This window comes from Onychomys torridus, chromosome 1 (genome assembly GCF_903995425.1).
Source record: "Onychomys torridus chromosome 1, mOncTor1.1, whole genome shotgun sequence".
Lineage (NCBI taxonomy): Eukaryota > Metazoa > Chordata > Mammalia > Rodentia > Cricetidae > Onychomys > Onychomys torridus.
Window position 1 is genome coordinate 64,240,680 of NC_050443.1, and position 22,930 is coordinate 64,263,609.

At 49.3% G+C, this 22,930-nt stretch overlaps 1 protein-coding gene across 4 annotated transcripts in view; it reads right to left on the reverse strand.

The window, feature by feature from the left end:
* Positions 1-283: 283 nt before the first annotated feature.
* The window catches only part of Arnt2 (aryl hydrocarbon receptor nuclear translocator 2), a 143,627-nt gene continuing 120,980 nt past the window's right edge, over positions 284-22,930 (reverse strand). For 3 of the 4 annotated variants that reach the window (XM_036185984.1, XM_036185992.1, XM_036186000.1), the window contains exons 13-19: positions 22,467-22,539; positions 21,500-21,623; positions 19,221-19,320; positions 16,710-16,848; positions 15,934-16,084; positions 5,071-5,207; positions 284-3,160 (exon numbers count right to left, since the gene is read on the reverse strand). In XM_036185984.1, coding sequence (XP_036041877.1) covers positions 3,062-3,160; positions 5,071-5,207; positions 15,934-16,084; positions 16,710-16,848; positions 19,221-19,320; positions 21,500-21,623; positions 22,467-22,539 — 823 coding nt within the window. In that variant the 3' untranslated portion in view covers positions 284-3,061. Of the gene's footprint in view, positions 3,161-5,038; positions 5,208-15,933; positions 16,085-16,709; positions 16,849-19,220; positions 19,321-21,499; positions 21,624-22,466; positions 22,540-22,930 lie in introns of all 4 variants that reach the window. The other variant, XM_036186010.1, reaches the window with a different exon arrangement.

Sequence of the window (22,930 nt, forward strand, 5' to 3'; positions counted from 1 at the left end):
AGGCCTTACCCTTTCTGCAGAGAGGAAGGGGAGAGGGGTAGAAAGGAGGTGGAGGGAGGGAACGAGAGGAGAGGAGGGAGTGGAAACTGTGGTTGGTATGTAAAATAAATTTAAAAAAAGTAATCATTTGTTTCCTTCCCTGTCCTAAGTAGCTAGAACTTGCAAAGTATGGCTCTTTAGCATGTCTGTACTGCATACCCTTGATTGGCTGGAGGTGGCTTATCCCAGACTCCCAGAGGTGGGTGCCTCAAGTTGATCAATCACCAAGCTGGTCCCGAGGCACTCACTGTTCAGAGCAAAGTCATTTTTTATTGTAATGAAAATTGAAAAGGCAGTTACATTAGTTATACATATACCCAGTGACTTAATACCTGTTAGTCATACAGAACGTTCAAGAAATACAAATGATTTACCCACGGCACAGTTCACATCCATAAGAAGAAAGGCTAAAAGAGAGATGAGTAAGTGCTTGCTGTCCATGGAAGCCTGCTTGTGAACTTTTTCTTGAAGGAAATAGATGGTTAGACAAAGCACACTGCATGCCCTGCATGGCCTGTGAACAACTCCACTTTGCTATGGCCAATACTCACAAGGCTTTGCAGGCTGCCTGAACAAACCCAGCTCAGGGCACAAGACATGGCATGTCACATGTGGAAAGATGCCCATGCCCTGTGAGCTACCTCTTCAAAATTGTCCCAGACTCATGGAGGAAGAGGGCAGCTAGGGAGCTGCTGACTGAGTTCTCAGTCCATGGAATACGGCCATGTCCCTCGGCTGAGGTTGGTCTCATTATGTTGCCCAGGTAGGTCTGGGTCTTGAACCTCTGAGCTCATGACCTTTCCTGTCTCGTTTTCCCCCGTGGTGGCACTTGAGGTGAGCATCAGCTTGATAGGGTAGGGGACGGTGGACTGGCCAGTTAGGGCACAGAAAACCATGGCCACATACCAAGAGGGTGGCAATTTTGCCTTGTTACGATTGGTTAGCAAATGACTTGTTCTTGCTTGTGTGACAGACCATGGCTGTCACAAAGCAGGTGAGCTCACATGTAGGGGAGTGACATGTAACCTGTGTCACACACCCAAGAAAAGCCCCAGTTCCCCTCCAAAGGCAGTAAAAAGCCAAACTCACAGCTCCCACACCTTTTAATCCACAAGGTAAAGGGCATGTCTGTTTTTCCGCACTGAAAAGCATCCTTTGCTCCTGAAGCCAGCTTTGGGCCTTTTTCTCTTTTATGACTCACGCTCACCACCTGAGGCCAGCTCCGGACTGCTGGGGACAGGTGTACCACACAGCACACATAGGAGACCTATTTGGGATTCTGAGGCTGGGATGAACCTCAGACTGTGCTACTACTCTCCATGGAAGGGTTCAAAGCTGTTTGAAGACCTCTGGGGCCGGAGTTTGTCAGGGACAGGGATCACCGCCGGTTTTCTGCTGAGCTAAGTAGAGATTGCCGGTGAGTCCTGTAAAAACACCGGACTCCCTGGATGGCAGGCAAGGCTGAGCTTCAGAACGCAGTGGTACTGTCCTAGGCTTTTAATCCACATGCTCATTCTGCTCTCATGGATTCCAGAACCTATTATGCTCCCAGCCATACTCACAGCATCCCAGTAGTCAGGCAGCAAGGCAGGGCTGTTGTGAGAGCGTGCACCTCCACATTCAAACAAGGGGTTCCTGAACGAGCTCTGAAGGACCCCCGGGCCTGCCTAAGGTAGCTCTGTGGCTTCTCCCACACGTGGGCACTAATGGGCTGATCCAGGGTGGTGAGATACCTGTGATGAGGCTGGATAAAGTGAAGGGTGGCAGAGAGTTCTCACTACAGCACATAGGATGTGGGAGGAGCAGAGGGACTTGAAAATGGGATGGAGTCTGACGCTCTGTCAAATCTGACTGACACAGGGACTCTGGTGTCAGAACTTTCTAGAAGTTAGCTCATAGTTCTACCTTAAGACCACTGTAAGAGTGTGGCCAGAGCTGAGTCCCTGGCCTCCAAGGCCTGGCTGTGTCCGTTCTGAGATACTCCTGGCTCTCCTGCCTGCTGAGAACAGAGGCTGAGGGGCCAGAGCATCCTTCTTCACTCAGAATGTGGCCCCATCTTTCTAGGTTACAGAGTAGAATGTGTCCAGGATCCTGAGAGGTGGGGCAACATAACCTCGTACAGAGGGCCAGATGTGACTTCCTGAAGGTGCTGGACAGGAAACAGCTCAGCTCTGTTACAGAGCAGGGAGGATGCAGTGACCTTCATGGAATCAAAACACTGTCCCTCAGGCTAGTAAGAGAAGAGTGTTCACATAGGCCACAGGGAGGGAAGGCTAGAAACTTTAAGATGTGGAGGCTGTCTGTAAAAGCTTCAGCGGACCAAAGAACTGGCTTACAAAGTGAGCAGCCCCCCAGCCCTGACTCCTGGGGACAGTGCTATAGGTTGGCTGTCAGCCCAGCTCCCAGCCCTCCTGTCCCGCTCCCCTTTGAAATGCAGCTGAATGGGGACAGCTTCTCACTGTCACTGGCCATACACACCAACACGCCACAGTACACCTACCAACTCACAACTTCGATTCTTACTGTATAACGCACACCTGGCCCCAGGCCTAAGGACAGCGGGTGGTGGGAGTCTCACGTCTCGATGCTCCCAGCTCCAGCACAGAACGCAGAGGTTACTGCCTCTTAGTCTGATCCGAAGCCCCCAGGCAGCAGCTGTGGAAAAGCAGAAAGAAGCCCAGCTTCTGCACCAGGCAGACCTGCTGGTGCTGCCAGCCACTGTGGATGTTAAGCAAACACTCGATGGGTACAAACTGTCCATTAAGAGAGTATTCACAATGGAATTTTAGGACCCTGGAGGCCCCCTTCCGAGCACACAGATAAAGTACAATAAATACAAAGACCCCAAACCCAAGAAGCCAGGCCTGTGGGTTAGAGCCAGGTGATGGCATGTCCAGGGAGACAGGGAGTAAGGGGGGCTTCTGCAGCAGGGAAAGCTGGGTGAGGGGGCCCCTTTGAACATGGGCGTCGATGCCATGACAAGAATAGCGCCTGGGCAGTAGGAGCCTGGCTCTGCCTGAAGCTACTCAGAAAATGGAGGGAACATGCCCAGGTCAGCAAAGTCCTCGATGTTATAGTTGCCAGTCCCCTGCGTCGGGTCCCCCGGCATGGGCAGCATGTCCTGGAGAGGAGAAGAACAGAAAGCCCCAGCGGTCAGTGGCCTCACCCACAGCCTGCCCTTGTCCCGGAGTCCAGCCTGCCACTGATCCCCTCGACCATCTAGTGAGCAAGTGTTCCTTTGTATAGCTTAATGTACAGGGCTGCTCTTCAGGGGTCCTCAATACCTGAGTGCCTTGGGAGCTGTTCTCCTGGGGTGTGAAGGTAAACACCACCAGGTCACAGCCTTTTTCTGAAGCTAAGCCCACAGGTGGAAAGAGCCCAGCAGGGCAAGCAAGGCCTTGATTACAGAAGTAATCAAGACTGAACAGCCATGTGACTTCCAACCAAGCAGGAGCCTGAGCAGGTGTGGCCTGGTACAGAGGTCTGTCAGGGTGAGTGGTGCTATCCCTGAGTGGAAGGTTGGTTACTTTGTCTAGTCCTAGTTTGCTAGGCAGTAGAATACCTGTTCTAAAAATACTGGGGGAGTTTCAGTTCCTTAGGGCAAAAGTTCCGCCATGCTTTGTCCAATTCCCAGCCCATGTGATAACAGTGGGAAAAGAATTCTGTGGCCAAATGTGCTTGGGAAAGAAGGCACTCTTTCCTGCCTCCTAGACACCCATTCCTCACTGGTATAACAGGCTCTGATAAATTCTGCAAGAAAGAGACTGAATGATTTGCTTTCATTGGTGTTTCGCAAAATTCTTTGACCAAGAATTCTTTTTGGCAGGGTGAGCTTAAAGAAACACTGTTAGGAAACTGTGTCTTTCAGGGTCGCTCTATGAGATGGACAACGGGTGAGGGCTGGTCCTTACAGTGGGAAGGAGGGAAGTCAAAGGGAGGCCTGGGAAAGGCACTTCGCTGTATGGAGAAGAGGATACAACCCTGTTGACCCCTAAGTGACACCTGGATCTAGACATGGGTCTGTAGAAATGACACTTGACCAGGTGGAAGTGAAGGGTGTGTGTGTGTGTGTGTGTGTGTGTGTGTGTGTGTGTGTGTGAGAGAGAGAGAGAGAGAGAGAGAGAGAGAGAGAGAGAGAGAGAGAGAGAGAGAGAGAGGAATGGGACATTGAGCCTTGAGCAGGAAGAGTGTGGCCCGAGCCTCCTATACCTTGTCTCTTGCCTGGAGCCTTGCTGTACAGGACAGGCAGCATCCTGGGGGCCCCCCAGTGGAGCCTGGGCTGCTGCCGCCAGGAGACTGGGTGGGCAGGCCCAGCTCTAGCTGAGAGGAGTCAAGGGGCTCACACCTGCACTTACAGCTTTCCAGGAAAACCTGGGAGGAAAACCTGTATGATAAGCAGGCCCATGTCCTTGTCATCAGCACCGTGAGGTTGGTCTGTGCTAGGAATTGAGAACAACAAGGCATGTCTCTAGCAATGGAGGTGTGGAAGTAGCCTGGGAGCCTCAGACAATAGGCAACCAGGCCTGGAGAGCTGGGCAGTGCTCTAGCTGCCATGGGCTGAGAGGGTTTGGGGAAGGGAGTCCCTCCTCCTGGTTGTCATAGTGGAGAGGAGATAGGCTGAGGCAGTCAAGCCCCTAGGGACCTACAGCTAGCTCTCGGAGGTTTTGCATACTGCCATGGTGAGCATTGAGGTTCTCTAGCCCTTCAAGGGGCATAGACCCTGCTCCAGAGTCCTTACTGTCCTTGTCTACATACATCCCTCCTGGGCAACTTTGGGGTGCAGTTCAGGAAACAACCTCTCCTGTGTGGGTGCAGCTGAAAGGCTGAAGGCCCTTCTGCCTCTTCTGTGTACCTGCAGGCTTTGACTGGGCAGGGCAGGTCTTTCTACTTGTGGGCTCCCCAAATTGCAGGCTGGGCGGGATCTCTTGCTGGCTACCGGGTAGGGCAGGCAGAGGTGCAGAGAGGGGCATAAGGAAGCAGAGAAGGCGCAGGTACCTACACCTACGAGAAGGCGCTGCTCGCTGGATTTACCTGGAACACTTCAGTCTGGCCAGGCTGCTGGTGGGAGTGCTGCTCACCGCTCTGCTGTCCGTGGTGCTGGCTCTGCCACTGAGACCAGACCTCCGAGGGCCGGCCCTGGAATTGCCCGCCACTCTGTCCACTCTCAGCTGAAACATCCAATGGACACAACACTAGCTGTCACATTCTGTCACTTCCCTCATCCTGGTGCCACCCGAGGGCTCCACACTCCTGAAAGGCATGACCCACCCACACAGGCTTTTCCCTGGCTTCCCCCCTTTCTCTGACAGAATAAGCTGAGTGGAGAAGAATCAAGGAAGCACCATGATTTCATAGTGAGTGCTCGGCCAGAAAAAAATAGTTTTTGCTAGAATGTGCCTGCCAGGTGGCTTGTGCTGCAGCCCTGAGAGCCTGTGGCTGCTCACGGTGGCCTCAAAACAGAAAACAGGGAGGAATGAGAATTTTGCCTCAACTATTTTTGGGACTTAACTAAAAAGGATATTGAGTGGGTGCATGTGTTTGCACACATGTGTAATGTGCACGTAAAATACAAAAGACAAGCTCAGGTGCCATGCTTCATACTTCCAGCCACCACCTCCTCTCCTCACAGCCCGAAGACAATGCTTTCCTTTCCCTTCCAGTCTCTCCCCAACTGAGGCCGTCAAAGGGCCTTGCTCAGCCCCTGCTCCCTCAGTGGCATATCTCAGCACAATGCCTTTCCTTTAAGCTCATTGTCCCTACTGTGTTCTGAGTCCCACTGCCGTCTACTCTCAGATCCATAGGGCTCTGGCACCACCCTCCTGGGACACTGCCTACAGGTTGCTAAGGGTTCATCAAATGTGGCCTCTACCTGCTCCTCTAGCCTCACGTCTCTCTCTCTCTTCATATCTTGTAATCCTATCCCCTCATTCTATTCACTTTTCAGGACTTGGCTGTCACATTCCATCACCGTCCTTATCTTCATACCCCTGGACCCCCCACTTTTTAAATAAATTGAATTTATTAACGTGTGCATGTATGGTGTGTGGTGTGTGTGCAGATGCATGTGTGGAGGTCAGTGGGCAACTCTTGGGAGTCAGTGCTCACCTTCCATAATGGGTGCTGGCAATCACCAAACTCAAGTCATCAGGCTTGTACAGGGAACACTTCTACCCGCAGGGTCATCTTACTGGTCCCGCCACCTGTTCCCTTGACTGGTCCTGCTCCTGCATTTTCTTGGTCACCTCATGGTCCCAAGGAAATGTGATTCCAGGGTCTAGTCTCAGTTTTGCCTTCTGTTTTCCTGCAGCACCGGTACCACCTTTTACATGGTGCCCTTCACATGATACTAACACTCAAAGTGGAGTAACAAAGGCCAGGATGTGCCAGGCTGCTCATGGTGCTTGGAGTATAGATGGCTTCAGTAAGTTCTTGAAGAAGAGAGGCGAGGGAGTGAGGACTCAGGAAGGAGGGAAGAAAAAAACAAGGAGACAGGGGAAAGGAAGAGATGAAGGAAGGAGGGAAGGAATAGAGGAGGAAGTGAGGAAGGGGGATAGAGAAGGAGGGAGAGAAAGTGGGGAGAAAGGGATCAGGGAAGGGGAGTGAGAGGGAAGAATGTGGACATGCTGTATTAGTCCTTTGCCTCCAAAGCCTCCAGCTTACACATGTTGCATGAGGAAGTCTCCTCAGATGTACCTTGGGGACAATCAGAGGTGGAGTGAAGAGAGCGAGGGGAGGACTGGGGAAGATTAGCCGATTAATCACACCCTGGGGCACATGGTTCTATTAATTACAGACAATATATTTCAAAATAATTTTTTTTAACCTTCTGAGACAGTAGATGCTGTTAAACATTTGCAGCAGAGGAAAAAAATCAATTAATTATGCTGCTTTGGGTATGACATAACACTGAAGGATGGAAATGACAGTATTTTTGAAGCATGGACAACGGTGTGCTACATGTTAAGCTTGTCCTGGGTACATTTTTTTCAATTCATTTCCAGATCTAAGAGATAAGTCCATTATCCATGTTTTTCAGATAAGGAAACTGAGGGCTGAAAGATATCAACAGATTTTTCCAGTTCATTTATTATACAAACCTGGAGGTTGAGTTCAGATCTTCCTGACATGGAAGCCTGCCTGTGTTCATCGATAAATACAACTTAAATCTAAGACATTGGATAGTGATGGAGACAGAGTTAGTCCTCTGAGAACGGCAAAGAGTTCAGAGGTCTGTACAGCTGAGTGCTCTTCTGAGGGAGACACAGGCTACCAGGAGACATAAGAATAAGTCCCACCTAAACCAGAGTCTTCCTGGAGGAAGGAAGGGTGACCTGAATGGGAGGGGAGACTAAAGAGGCCACTGGAGGTGTTTTTGTCTTTCCAGAGCTGGACTAAGCAACTTCTTTAACTACAGAATGATCATGACCTTCAGACCTCTCTTGGCTAATGGAGCACTGTGGGTCCTTTGGCTAAACCCTACCAACCTGCACTGCAGATGGTTAGCAGGAGCTGCATGTGGCCTGTTCCCAAGGTATACAAAGAACTCCTTTCTGGAATAACCCAGTGGTCTCCAACATCTTTGTTAGGTCATTGTTCCAAAAGTCGTGTGTACAGTTAAAAGCTATGAGCTGGGTTCCATCCATACTGTCATCTAGATCTAGCTGCCACTGTCCTGGATAGATGGGTCAGCTTCCTGCTAGGCCAAGTGTCTAGGGGTATGGCACTATACCTGCCATCTGTGGCAGCTTCGTGACCTTGTAGACCCTAGGGCAGTCTCTGGTCCTCAGGGACAGAGGCAAGGCTGCTTGCTATCTTGCATCTTTTTAGGTCAAGTTTAGTGATATACTTCATTCTTGCTCACTGTCATTTTTCCTGGGAGGCTGCACAGCCTAGAAATTGCCCCAAGATTCCTGTGAAGTCCTATGCAAGTTGTTCAGTACGTTCAACACTGTTGGGTTTAACTTAATGGTTCTTGGTGAAGGGAACTGCTGGCACTTCTCATTCTCACAAACAGCAGGATACAGGCAGATAAACAAACAGGGAGACTGATAAACATCCTTAGTAAGCAGACATCCCACCCCAATGGGGATTAGAACAACCCATCTGCTATGTAAAAGCTGAGAAATCCTGCTGGGTAAAGTGAATGTGTTCTGATGGAGCTGGCTGCTTCCTACCTAGCCTACTGAGCAGATCAGACAAAGAGCACACACTTTTCAGCTCTCTGGCAGGGAGCTCACTTTTCACCATTGATTAATAGGGTCGGGTATGTCTATAATCCCTCAAAATTTGTAGATTAAAAATGTGCATGGTTTAAATTTGGGGGCAAGATTAGGGGAGGAGAAGACAGGGGGCTTGCATCTCCTTCCCCTTTCTGTGCATCCTATTTCTCAGTGGAGGAAGCTTCTCTTTGTGCATCCTATTTCTCAGTGGAGGAAGCTTCAGATGTTTTTGGAATAATAAATTCAATTTCCAGCCTCCCAGGGTGGGGCATGTGAGGGTGAGGTGGGGGGTGGGAGGGAGGAATTCCCGGTGCTTTCCAAGTGAGGCTTGTGTAGGGGGCACTGGTGTCTTCCGCTATGGCCTGATTTGATCTGTTTTCACCTGTTTGGGCTTGTGTCACTATGATTGAGTTGCTGGAACTATCTCAGCCTAAAACTGAAAAGCAGATGCTAAACACAAGACACAGACATGCTGGTGCTTGCCAAGCCACTGTCTCTGGAAGTATGCTGCTATGCAATCCAGGCCATATATAAGCAATGGTGGAGCAAGGGAGGGAGGGAATTCCCTGGTTGCTTCAGCATCTTGAAGTATACTCTTCGAGCAAGCTGTGGGTTTGGCTTCCTACATTTCTACAAGAAACATTATACATCAATGACCAGACTGAGACAGAGAGATTAACCAGTTTGGGGATTCAGGTTGTACACGCCCTGACAGTTACCACTCATCTTAGCTCTAAATCCAGCCTTCATTGCCCACCTTTGAGATACTGAACTGGTCCCAGTTTCTGCTGTGCACGTGGTTGCAGAGATGTACCAAGACTAGCTAATCTTTCCCTAATGCTGTACACAATAAACATGCTGAAGTTCTGGGTTACTGTCTAGTAGGTATGCACTCTCAGAGTAAACACAGGTCACTGAATCCCAGCTTTCCTGTCTGTCTGTCTTTTCTTCATTCTCTCATTACCCTAGTCATGTTTCTAGGAATGAGCTGTGAAGGACTTGGCAATTGGGTCTATCAGTTGCCTAGCCAGGAGATCACCCCTCCACACACCCAGGAAAGCTGATTCTTTTTGGGGTATGCTAAAGAGATGGGAGGAATAATTATCCCCTCAGTGAAATAGTGTAATCACACCCTCTAGAAGCCTTGATGCAGTTGCTTACAGATATTTACTGTTAAGTCTGCCTAACTATCTAAATTCTAACTCAAGAAGTGTAATTTGTCCTTTCTTCTTTGAATACCATTCAAATCCCTAAACATGCTTGAACTGATACTCCGAACTTTCTCATTGCTTCTCTTAAGACCTTGCTTGCAGACCTCCATTGCTGACCTTAACCAAAAGGCATGGATTTCTTCCTTCTCCATCCCCCTCCTCTTGAGAGGTGCCAGGATCTATAGTTTGCCTGCTTCATTGTTTTTCTCTAAATTCTAATAAGATAATTCTCAAGCTTCCTTCTCAGTCAGCTTTTAAATAACTTTATAAAGGAGACTAAGAACCCACAAAAGGGAACCTAGACTCTCTGGTGGCATGTGGTGACCACAGACTTGAAAGCCACTCCTCTGGCGACAAGATAGGGGATCATATTCCAGAATTCAGGTAAGCTCATTCTGGTGGCCAGCCCCCAGTGGTTCCCCTGTGACTTAGATTCCTGTTGGGCAGACCTGACCTCAAGGTTTCCTTTTTCCATCTTGCCCTTTGGTACTCTGCCTTCATAGGAAAAACACATCTCTCCTTCCTGCTCTCCCAGGCTCTCGCCCTTGGGGACAAGAGCCAGACATGAAGGGCACAAGTAATGTCTTCTCCTCTCGATTGTTTTCCCATGTGTCTGTGGCCAATGGTCACATAGCGAATTGTAAATGGCACCGAGTTTAACTCCCTTTGTCTCCCTGAGTGACAGGACTATCCATCTGCATCACCACTGCCATTTCCTTGGAGCCAGAGAGGTCACGGATCAAAAGGAAGAGAGAGACACTTCAAGTAGCCTGGCAGAACTGGGCACACAGACCCTTGACCACAACAGAGGGCCTTAACACTGCCTTTGACCAGCTGGGTGTATGATTCCAAGGTCCCCAGGCAGATGCTCTTTTAACTGGATATAGAAGTCACATGTGGCTGATGGGACTTTAAATCAAAGTTAAGTGTTTTTAACAACATGCCTCTGGTGTGAGCCCACACCATCCTCATGTGGAGCTAGGACATCCATGTTACAGAACACTTTCTCCGCCCCAGCTCTTTCATGTGCTACCAAAGTAGCAACTCAAGTGTGTGCTGGACATATGTCCCCCACCTTCCCAGGGCTTTCAGGAGCTTTTGCTCCATCAGTATCTTATAAAACCAATGACCTAAAGCTAAGGGAAATCAAAGTAAGATCCAGGTGGTATCTTTTGGTGTTCCTGGTTAAAATTAGATTTCTTTGTGGTAAGGCATGGACTCCGCATCTTGAATTGAGACCATAATATTGCCTACAACTTTCTTCTGTGTATGCAATTCCATGCCAAAGTGTAAGATCTGTCCTACATTCGTGAAGACATGTCTTGGGTCACTCACTCTTATTTTTACATGTTCTTCTGTTTCCTGCCACATATCTGCCAACCTAATTCAAATTTTAAATTAAGAAAAAAAAAATGGGGGTAAAGCTTGATTTCCACCAATCAAAACAGATTGTAGTCATGACCCTCACTGGCTGAGAAGTCATCCATGCTGACGTAGGTATCTCCAGAACCAGGGAAAGCATACTACCCCAATTCTCAACTATTGGGCTTTGGTTCTTAACACCAAAAATAATTCATACTTTATAGGATATTAGTAGAATTTATACAGAGGCAAACAAGGTCATGCATTGGCATAACTGCCAACTAGGACTTATCTTGAGAGGCAGCTGCCAATACTCATCGATACCTAGTCTTTGAGATGCATGGATCCTATAAGGACTCATGTGTGTCCTGATGGTGAATGAGCACATGCTATTGTGGAACCATCTCTAACACAGGCAGAGGATATCTGTGTGATCAGTCAAGATGTAAGATGGCAACAGCCATGTGACTAATCAAGTAACAGTGCCCATGTGGTTGCTTAGGACCCCTAATGCAGCTAGATCCCTTGAGGACCCACATATCCCCAAACTTTTCTCTAACCAAGTATCCATTCATATACCCCACAGTGCCCCTCTCCCATTTCTTTTTGCTTTTCACTTTCCTAAATGCCTGCCAGGATCATGGAAACTAAAGACCCAGACAGGACAGACCCACATGGCACCATCACAATTCTTTCCTGTGCCTTCCTAGCACCCAGGATAATTTTCTCAGAGACCCAACCCTATCCAGATGTCTCTTGGGTGGAGAAAGATGTATGTAAGACATGTGTTAATTCTATTCACAGCGGGGTCTTAATGACCACCATCTTTAAGTTCTGCTCACTCCTGCTGTTCCCAAGCTTACTTTATTTTCTCCTCTCTCCACAGAGAAAATTCTCTGGAGGTGACGGGAATTTGCAGCCTAGAATCCCTTCTCATTAGACTAGAGAGTAAGAATGAGAGAAGAGGAGTGGTATAACCTCTGTCCAAAAACTAAATGTCTAACTCCGAGGCTGGGAACTATAATGGGTGGTAGGCTGGGACTAAGCCTTCTTCCTCCTGGGGAGTCCTGGGCTGTCTGCACTGTCGCACCACACTGTAACTGTTCTCAGCTCTCGACTGTTCACTTACTCTAGAGTCCTGTCACTGTGGGGATGGAGAAAATTCCTGGGGCAGAAAGAAATTCCCTTGAGACTTATATCCAAGGTAGGAGACTGGCTGCTTGTATCCTTTTCACCTTGAATGGAAATTTAAGACAAAAAAGCCAAAGCCTTTCACATAAGGAAGCCTCTTCTGTGAACCCACTAACACATTAGTTTGGGTTTGCCTGCCTGCCAGGCCTCCCCCTCCCTCCTCGCTTACTTCTTTCTGTCCCTCCTTCCTTCCATGTAAAGAGGTCTTATTCTACAAAGGTAAAAGAACCTCAGAGATGTTCCCAGGAGGAACTTGCATTCAGCATTTATGACTTACTCCCGAGAGACAATGCAGGGAGTTGGTTTAATCTCAGCTGGGGTTAAGGTTAAGTCTCAAAGGCATCTGGCACACACATCAGTGTTCCTGATCCTTTGGGGGCTATGCTCAGACATACTTAAGGATGACTGGTGGAGGTATCATAGGACAGGAAGGAGGCTGCTCCTAGTGGCAAGGGGACACCCCCCCTTTTTTTTTTACTCCAGAGGCTCTAAGACTTGTCTACGTCTACTTAGAACCATCATGGACTGGTTACTTTGATGCAGCTTTGAGAATCAAAGCAAGGTTAAACCTGGGCATCTAAAAAGAGGTGGCTAATATTTTACTGTAATGCCATCTGGCCCCATTACAGGGCCAGCAAAGGAAAAGTTTGGTTAATAGATAAAAACCTAAACTATAATTGCTATAGCTGGACCTAAATTATAATTCCTATAGCTGGACCCATTTTGTAGGTATCAAGGAAATGGTCAAAAGTATAGCTTTCTGTACAGGCAGACTTCATGGCTGCTAGGAGATGGGACAACAGGAAGGAGGGAAGGAAGGAAGGAGGGAAAAAGGAAGGAAGGAAGAAAGGAAGGAAGGAAGGAAGGAAGGAAGGAAGGAAGGAAGGAAGGAAGGGTGGGACACCATTTCCCCTGTAATGCTGCAAGGTGCTGCTGTTGGCACCCCCACGAGTCCCAGGTTATATCTGTCTGGTGCCCCAGATGCCCACAGAGAGAGCTATATCTGGATGTCCACAGGCAAGGCTGTATCTGGATTCCACTGGCGGGGTTAAGCCGGGTGTTCACTGAAGTATGTATACTGCATTGCCAGCTTTAACTGTTTCATCTTTATTTAATAATTGATGAAACTGACCGTTAATGGAGACTGCTCTATTTCTCCTCTACTTTCTTCCTGCACCTCCTGAGGTTGATAGTAAACTTCTCCCCAAAGTCCTCTTTCTGATCATATACTCTCTCCTCTGACCTTGACCAAGGTTGCTCTGCCCCCAGTAGGAGTCTGCTTCTTGAAGTCCTGAGAAGCAGAGGCTGAGGCCTCCGTTAGCAGGCACTCACAGCCACCTTCTCAAGAAAGCATTCTCCACTGATGGAGTTTTCCTCTGCTGCCTCCTGGGATGGTAGCACCTCCCTTCCAGCTGGGCTCCTTCCCTCTCTCCTCCTCAGCTCCTCTGCTCTGTTCCCATCTCCTCTCCTGGTCATCCTCACAGCCAGACTCAAACATGCTGTCCCTGTATCCTGCTCCACAGCAGACTGTTCTGAAGTCACTGTTGATGCCTTGAGGGTAGAGTCACATCACACTGCTCAGTCCCTAACTTCTCTGCCTAAGTTTCCCTTCCACTCCTTCCCAACAGAGTTCTCACTCTCCTCATGATCACAAATCAAGGGACGTGCTGGCCGATGTCCCTTCCAGCTTATTTCTACTCCCTAATGAGTGGGTCCTAAGGGATAGAAGGCACAGGGCTGTGAGCAGAGGGACACAGCCTTGATTCCTTTTTAGCACCACTACTGATCCATCAGGAAGATCCAGGGTTTCCACTTTGTCCTCTAAAATGGGAATAAGAATGACCTCTCCTTTATGGCCAGGTAAATGCTAAGTGAATTCCAACAGGTTGGACCCTCTTGTGCAGGGTCCAGCAAGCACCTTGTAATGTCTGCTGCTGGCACACCTACCACCTAGCAACACACAGCAGAATTGGTTGAGACAGAAACCCCAGTATTTGTATAGTGACCCTATTCTTGATCATTAGAGTTGGCCAGTGGCCTCAGCCAAGGGTCCTGCCACCATTTACACTTCAGAACCTGGCCATTACTTGGAGAGTGGCCAAATGCACACAGGTAAAGGCACTGGACTGCTGGGACAGGGAGGAGCCTGCCATTTGTCTTGTCATGGTCACATGATGCTCCTAAGTCCTCCCAGGGATACATAACATTTCTCTATTGAAGACTTTCCTGGCTCTGTAACACTAGTGACCATTCTCCTGGTCCCCAGGGCCTCCATGAAGAACTGGCTGCTGGACCTGAGGCCTGTTTCTCTACCTCCTGTTCCCTGTCTTCTCTACCTCTGCTAGGATCTTTGCCTCTGCCTCTAGCCTGAGCTAGGACTCAGCCCAGTTGTCTCCTCCTGTCTCCAGTGCTGGCACTGGGCTTGGCACTCACGAAGGACGGCTAAGTCACAGTAAGTCAGGGCCACTGCTCCTAGACAAAGGGGATATTCCTATACATGAAAGAGGGACCTTGTCCTCTGGTTGCATCAGAGCTGGGGGCAACAGGCTGAGGGGTCTGTGCTTCTCACACTGGTGTCCCCGAGAGAGCCACTAAGGATACTTAATGGCTGAACATGTGTGCTGCACATAAATAAGGTTTGTGCTTGGGGGACTGTTGGCTTCAACGGGCACAGACAAACCTGGGGGCTGGAGATGTTGTGGCCAAGACTTTGGGCTTTGATGCAGAAGCATTACTGTCAGTGGTGGATGTGAAGAGAGGTAGGGACAGCTCATAACTACACTGTATGATGGGCTTCTGAGGGCCACTTTCCCACTTTCCCATAAGACTGACAGGTGAGCCACTTAAATGGAAGCTTTTAACTGACAAGTGAAATCGGGAGGTTTAGGCTTGGCTTCCTGCTCACTTGAGGGTGATGGGTCTGCATATGAACATCCCTGGGTGCCTCGCTCTTGGATGTCACCCAGTGACTGTACTCCGAAGACTCTGGCAGGACCTCCCCTTCTATGGTGTGTGACCCTGGCCCTGGGAGAGACGCTGGCATGTATCAAATACACAAAGAGCAACTGGCAGGAACTCCTGAGACTGAGCCAGAAGACACAGCCATAGCTAGAAGACCCTTCACTGCCCGGGCTTGTCTCAAAGAGCAAGGAACATTCACATGAGATAGGGTCCCCTGGTGTGACAATGATATGAAGTCGGTAGGCTCTTGGATAACTGAGGAGACAAACCTCTGGGTATGTGTGTGAGGGAGTTTAGAGGTTAGATTAATTGACTTGGGAAGATTCGTCCTGACTGAGGGGCACCACCATCCACGGGCTGGGGAAATACAAAGGAAATACTAGACACACAGGAAAGAGTGAGCTGAGCACCAGCATTCATTTCCTGATTCCCGACCGCAGCTATGGGTTGACCCCTCCCCTGTGATGATGGACTGACCCTCAAACTGTGAGCCAAAACAAACTGCTCTATCCTGAGCTGACCTTGTCAGGCATCTAGTCATAGAACGGGAAACACATAAACTACACCTTGCAATATTGACAAAGGGAACCTCTGGTTTCATTGACCCAACCAGCCACCCCTGGCTTCTCTGGGTTTCTAGATGGAGAATGGAGATTCTTTTACTTCTGGGATGTGAGAGTCTCTGCCTTGGGCCAGGGAGGGTTAAACTAGTATTCGGGGTCACATCACGACACAGGAATGTGTACTCATGCCTTGAAATAGCAATGTTGGACCACAGGGTCCAGGTGGATGCTTCCAACACTCAGGACACCTGAGGCTTCTTGATTATAGCCAGATAGGAGAGGAGTTGGGACATTTTGGGGCCCTGCCCTATATTCTGGAAGCCCGGGGCTCAGCTCCTGGACACAGGATGATCAGAACAGGAATTCTTTCCATTGTTCCCCACCTACCGAATGCTGGAGTCCTGTTGGCAAGACTGGGGTAGGCGTTTCCACTTGGCGAGGAGGCAGCTGGGCTGGAGAGAGGGCTGTAGGAAGAAGGGTCAGCCGGGTAGGGGTGGCTTGATCCAATCCCAAAGGCAGATGACTGCGTCTTGCTGGGCTGGAGTAGGATTTGCTATGGTTAGGACAGAAGGAGGCAGAACCAACCAGCCTCCCATTGAGCTCCACCCTTGAGCTCCCTTCAGGAACAGCTGGCCCTGGTTACCTTCACTGGACTGGGGTAAGCCCAGAGTGTGGGGTCCAGTGTCCTGGTCCTGGGGACTTGGGGTGGAGCTGGTTAACATTACCTTGAGGACTACAATGGCCTGGCTTCATCAGCTTATGGATGCCTCTCAGCTGAATAAGACCTATCATTCTAGTATTTTCCCAGGAACTATGAGTATTTGTTGCTTGGTTGGGAATTTACAAGCCCTCTTGGCATAGTAGATACCAGAGCTCCAAAGTGATGGGGATGCTTGTTTTTGCTGGAGAAGCTTAGGGTACCTGACCTCTTTTTGCTCCCTTTCTTAAGTGGGGGTTGTGAGAAGAAAGGAGTGCTGATCAGACATGGTACAACTGTTGGGGACCGAGCTTTCAAAGGGCTCTAGGGATGGCAGGGACTCCCGAGGAGCTGGCTGCTCTAGCTGGGAGCATAGGCCTACCCTCAGAGTTGGGACCCCAAAAAGCAGATGGTGGGTGTTCTGTCACTCTGGGCACTCAGAATCATGCCTCATAGTTACTCATACCTGCCCTGGGAAGGGTGGACGGCTGCCTGTCCATGCCACCTGGCCTTGGTTCAGTTGACGGGAGATCTGGGATATGTTCTGGCCCGTTGAAGAGGAGGACTGAATGTCATTCACTCCCGGCACATGGACCACGGAAGAGCTAGAAGAAAATGTGTTTATTCCCAGGAAGTGGCCTGCTTTCTTGAGTCTCTGTCAAAAGATCCTACGCTGGCTCTCCTTCCCGCTCTCTCCTCCTTGTATACTGCCCAGGGGTCCTTGCAGGCTTCTATTCTCAGACTCCTTCTCCCCCAGGGCCTGTCGGCTTTTGCATTTCCCTACCACCATCCTCCCCTGCACACCCCCAGATCTCTATGAAAGATTTCATTCCAAGAAGAGACACAAGTCTTAGCATACAAATCAGACTCCAGGCTACCTGCTCTTTGTGCTCTGGTTAATTTGTCCCGTTGGGGCACTGGGAAAGCTTACAGACTCCGCACATAGGCTGCAGGCTGTCAGTTTCAATACTGAGACAAACCTGGGAATGGAAGGCTGCTGCAAGGGGATCAGTCAGGCATGTGGCTGTTGGTTTACCTCTTCAGCCTTCAGATGGATTAACTTGGTGCGCCTTTATTAGGCACCTGCAGTATGTATCACAATGCTTAGCTCTCTGCATGCCTGGAGAGGATGCTCTGACACCATCCTCACTCTACTGCCAGGTCCTCTTCCAGGGGTTTTGTGGGCTATGTGGACTGGAAGCCCACTGTAGGTGGAAAAGGCTGGAAGGAGACTCGTGCTGCTCCAGGCCCTACCTATAGTCTCCTTGGGTCTGTGAATGTACTGAGTGAGGTGGGCTGGGTCTAACTGTAGGATTTGGGGTGGGTTTTGAAAGAAAGAGAGTTACAGAATAGTTTTAATAACCGTAGTCAAAGCTTTTCCTAGGCACTCTGACCCCTTGCAGATTGTAAAGCAAATTTGCTTGTTCAAATATCATGTCTGTCTTCCTAAATGAGTTTACCTAACACGGCAGCTCTATCCCTTTCCCCCAGATGGATGTTTCAGGTCAGAGGATATCCTTTCTTTCTTTCTTTCTTTCTTTCTTTCTTTCTTTCTTTCTTTCTTTTTTTCTTTCTTTCTTTCTCTCCCTCTTTCCCTCCCTCCCTCCCTCCCTCCCTCCCTCCCTCCTTCCCTCCCTTTCTTTCTCCTGTTTGTTTGTTTGTTAGTTTGAGACAGTGTCTTTCTTACTACATAGTTCTGGCTATCCTGGAACTCACAGAGATTCACCTGCCTCTGTCAAAAGGCATTTTTATCCCAAGTGCTGGCATAAAAGGATGTGTGCCACCATGCCCTGCAGAGGATATTTTCTTTATATTTCATTGGGTTTCCTTTTTAAAATCAGTTATGTTCATTATACCACATATAATCCTGCCCGTGAATTCATGGTATTCTTCTGCCTCAGACTCTGGAGTGCTGGGATTAAAGTGTCAGCTATCACACCTAGCTCCGAAGTAATGGATTTCACCGTGCCACCATCATATAGACATGCTACATACTTCGGTCATGTTTCCCTGCAGCTCCCTTTCTTTCAAAGGACATCCTCCAGTTCTTGTTGCTTGTGGGCTTCTTTACCACATGCCTCAGCCTGCACAGCCCTTCTTAGGATGCTAAGGAGGGACAGCTGAAACTCTGCCTGGGCTGTTTGGAACAAAGTGCTGGCCCTTGTGCCCAGCCTCCTTGGGGCCTCGGGTCACACCTGCTACTGTTGTAGGAAGTCTGTTCTTAGAATAGCAAGGAAGGGAGATTCCTATCCTGCCGTGGCCAATGTGGTTTTGGGGCACTGGATTTGCCTGCCCAACCCTGGTCCCTGCAAGGTCCCTGAAGCCCTGCTCAGAGTTGAGCCAAGCTCAACTGGGATGTAGGAGAAACACCATCTTGCTGGGTCTGAGGCATGCTGAGCTTCTAGGGAGCTTAGAGGCAGCTGCTGTGACATCGGATGCCTTCCCTGAGGACTGCTGGCCTGTCCTCTGGCAGTACTCCTGGGCTTATGCTTGTGTTTCTTAGAAGAAACTTGAGCCAGGCCTGGCCCACAGTGGTGATGTCAAGCTTTCTGAGTAAGCTACAGCATGCCCCGATGCTAACAGCCAGGCACCCTGCTTGGCTTGGTGCCTTGAATGGCCCTTGAGGCTGAAGCTCAGATATGACAGATCGTCTTTTCTCCTTGCACTTCACCATGGCCTCAGCAAACCAGATAAAAGTGCAGTTCTAAATTTCTCAACTAGGCCTTACCTGGATCTTGCCTACAGACCATCTCCCTTCTTTTTCCCCTGCAGGATCATAGAGAGGCTGATCTCTTTGGTGTCTGCGAGTCACTGACACCCAGTGCCTATGGAGGGGCTGATGGAGCAGAACCAGGAGTCCAGAGTCCCCATCCTGGCTCCATCCCACAGCACAGGAATGGCTGGTTCCTGTTCAGCTCCCAGAGCCAATGCTGACACTCAGGCTTTTCTTCCTACCATTCCCCTCCCTGGCACCTACCTGAAGGCCTTGCCCGAGTGCCCAGCAGGGAATGGACTTCCTTGGGAGTAGATCTGCTGGCTGCCTGATGCTGATGCTGAGCTCATCATCTTCTTCTCCGCTAGGAAAACCATAGGAGTTGCATGTGAAAGTCCCCCCACCTTTGTGCTGCAGGCCATGCAGGGGCACCCCAGAACAGGGCATGGCATGGGAACTTAGAGGAGGTCCACACAGTACAGTCTCCTCACTTTCACCTTGGCATGGCCCCCCTTAGGTGGTCTCTCCTGACTCCCAGGCTAGCCTGGCTGCTTGAAGGTAAGCCCTTGAGAGTGGAGAAGGTATTACTGCATTCAGTTCTTCCAGTTTCATCTAAGAGTACACCATAGGGAGTGTGAAAAGAGGTGAGGACACCCAGGGTAACCTCAGCTGCCTCACCTAGTACTCAGCTCTGCTTTTGTATTACAGCTGTCACCTGGGATACTCTTTGAATGTGCCCCTGCCTCAGTTTCTTCAGCTGAAAGAAGAAGATAACTGCAGTGTCTACTTCACGGGGCTGTGGTGGGGATTCTGTGTGTTAACGTAAGTAAAATGTTTCCTGAGGACAGTGCTGGCACACAAACGGCTGACACATTTGCTTTCCCTTTAACAGAAGAAGAAACTGAAGCACTCTTGTCCCAGGTCACAGGACACCAAGGGAGGACCCAACTCGAATCCCAGGCATGCCCCTTCCCTGACCTGATCAGCAGGTGCTGAGGGGCACCTCAGACTGACTGGCTGGGAACAGCTGGATGGTGTTGCCTGGCTTTCCACTAGGGTCTCAGAGTGAACATCTCATGAGACAGGGAAAAGTCAGACCCAGGCTAGGATGAGTCACCCAGACCACTGTTCTGCCCCAGAAGGTGAGGAGACTGCTTGAGCATGTCCCCTGCAGAGAAAGGCTGAGAGAACTGGGCTCCAGTCACAGCCAGGCTGTCTAGATCTCACTAAGAATGAAGGTGCTCTTGCTGGTGATATGGGAAGCAGGAACGGAGTGGGATGATGCAGTCTCTAGACAGCAGAGTGTCAGCCAGAGTACGCCCCTCCCTTGGCTCCATGGTGCATCACCTGTGGCCCTAGAGCAGTGGTTTTCAATCCCCACAGGGTTTGCGTATCAGATATTACATTATATTAAATATCTGATATCCTTCATTTCAAATACTTACATTACAATTCATAACAGTAGCAAAATCACAGTTGCAAAGTAATAATGAAATAATTTTAGGGCTGGGGTCACCACAACATGAGGAACTGTATTAAAGGGTCACAGGAAGGTTGAGAACCACTGGCCTACAGTATTATGATGCCTACATGTCTCAATCATGCAATCACTCTCAAGACACTGGGAAGAAGGAAATCAAGGCTGGATGCACAGCAGTGACTAGGCAGCATGTGTACCCTCCCTGAGCCCAGTTTGTCAGGTAGGTGTGAGCAGTAAAGGGCTGTAGATGATCAAGCTCATGGCCCTGGGGTGGGAGACCACCCAGGAGCCAAATATCCTATTCTCATCTCTGTGTGGGTCTCTAAATAAAGACATTGTCACAGTGGAACTATGGCACATCCTTAAGGGGCAGGACCTTTTCTGTGTTTCAAAGTTCATGAGATTTACAGTCAGTTCAGGCCTATGGCCTCTGCCCACAGGGACATTCTGAAGTCTTTCTCTGGTGATGCTGACACTCCGCTTTCCTGCTTGGTTCGACAGTATCTTCATCACTTGCCCCTGAGGGCTCACTAGTCATCTCACTTTGATTATGTTAAATTTTGACAGCATGTTAATTGGGGTTATTGATCTATAGTCCTTGAATATCATCTCGACTTATCATTCTCGGTACTCATGTTTTCTTGCCATCTTACTTTATTTTTCTCCTGAAGTTCTTGTGATTTTTTTCTAAATCTCTTTTCTAATTGAGAGTCAAAACAACCCTCTTTTCCTCTAAGTTGTTTCTTTGGGTATTTTGTTACAGTGATGTAGTCTGACCAGTGACTAAGGCATTGTGTAATGGATTCATTTGCTCTGACCCTTTGCCTTGTAAAGATGAGATGCTACAGCCTGAAGCTGAGTGTCACAGGTGATCAGGAAGTAAGAGGCCAGGACAGGAGTACAGAGACTCTGCCCTGACTCCTGTACAGGGTTCTTCTTACGTCCCGTGGCAGTTATACAAAAGTCCCCTTTCCTGTCCCTTTCTCTAGGGTGGCTATCTCCAGATGGTCTGAGAACAGCTGTAACCCCACAGCCTCATGGCTTAGCACTGTCTGCCACTTACATGCACTGATGCCGGCAAACATCTCAGCAAAACGAGGGTCTCTCTCTTGGGAGAAGATTGCATCTGCTTTTTCCACAGACTTCCCTGCCTCGTGAACACCAGCAGGTAGGTTGGGTACAGGGACCTGTTGGCACATAAAACACAATGACAATCCACACACAAGGCACAGAGGGTACTTTCCAAGAGTCACATGCTGTTCTCCCTCGCACAGTCCCTTTGGGCGGAAGAGCTCGTGTTTCAAGACTTGACTATCCTTGCAAGGTTGGGAGCTTATCCATGAAGATCCGGGGCACCTGGGTTGGGAGGTGTGAACTAGGGGTTGGCTACAGGAAGAATGCCAGGGTCACAGGGACTACTTTCTTGGAGATAAATGAAAAAGAACCAGCCTACTATAAACGTCAGGAAGAGAACCTAAAGGCTAATTTGGGAATGAGGTCAGACACTGACCCATGTCAGTTTGGCCAGCTGTCAGAAGCAGGAACAAGGACAGGAGGAGGGAAGAGGGACAAGAGGAGATGAGCGAAGAGAAGGAGAGACACAGAGTGTGACAGGAGGGGAAACGTTAAAGTAAGGCAGGCATGGGAGCAGAGGTGAGAGAGATGGCTAGGAAGCCAGAGAACACAAGTCCAGAGCCTGACTCTGCTGGCTTCTGTACGTGTGAGGCTGAGGCCCACACTGGAATTTCCCTCTGTGCCCTATAGACACTCAGTGCTGGCTGACCATGGCGCCCCACCTGCTCTCTGCCTACTTTCTGCTCCATGCGGCTCACTTCAGTAAGGAAGAGCCACAGTGGGCACCGGGGACTGAATACTACTCATACCTGTGAGGTCAGAGGGAACAGAGGACCTTGGGATGTGGGGAGTGAGTCTAGTTTTAATTTAGTTTAGGTTAGAGTGGGGATTCTAGGGTGAGTTTAGTTTTCGGTCCTCTGAGAGGACAAACAGGAAAGGATTTCCTGGAAACTCACCTGAGATAAGTCATAGGACGACAGTCCATCTCGCTGGTGCACCTCCAGTTCTGCCTGCTGCTGCTGAAGCTGCCTGCGAAACAGCAAGCCAACACGGGTGTGAGGAACAGAAGGGTGAGAGGCAATGGGGCTGAGGCAGAGGCCGTGCTCCTCAAAGTCACCACGTAGCCCATGCTCAAAGACTTTACACTTATTTTACTCCAACGCCTGTTTCAGGTTTAGACTTCTACACGAGCTGTTGAAAAGGGTGTGTGTGTGTGTGTGTGTGTGTGTGTGTGTGTGTGTGTGTGTGTGTGTGAAACCAGAGGTTAGCATTTGGAGTCCTTCTCAATTGGTTTCTACCTTATCCATTGAGACAAGATCCTTCACTGAACCCAGAGCTCCCTAATTGGCTAGAATGGCTGGCCAATGAGCTCCAGGCTTCCACCTTTCTCCACCCAGCAGCTTCAGGGTTATGATAAGCT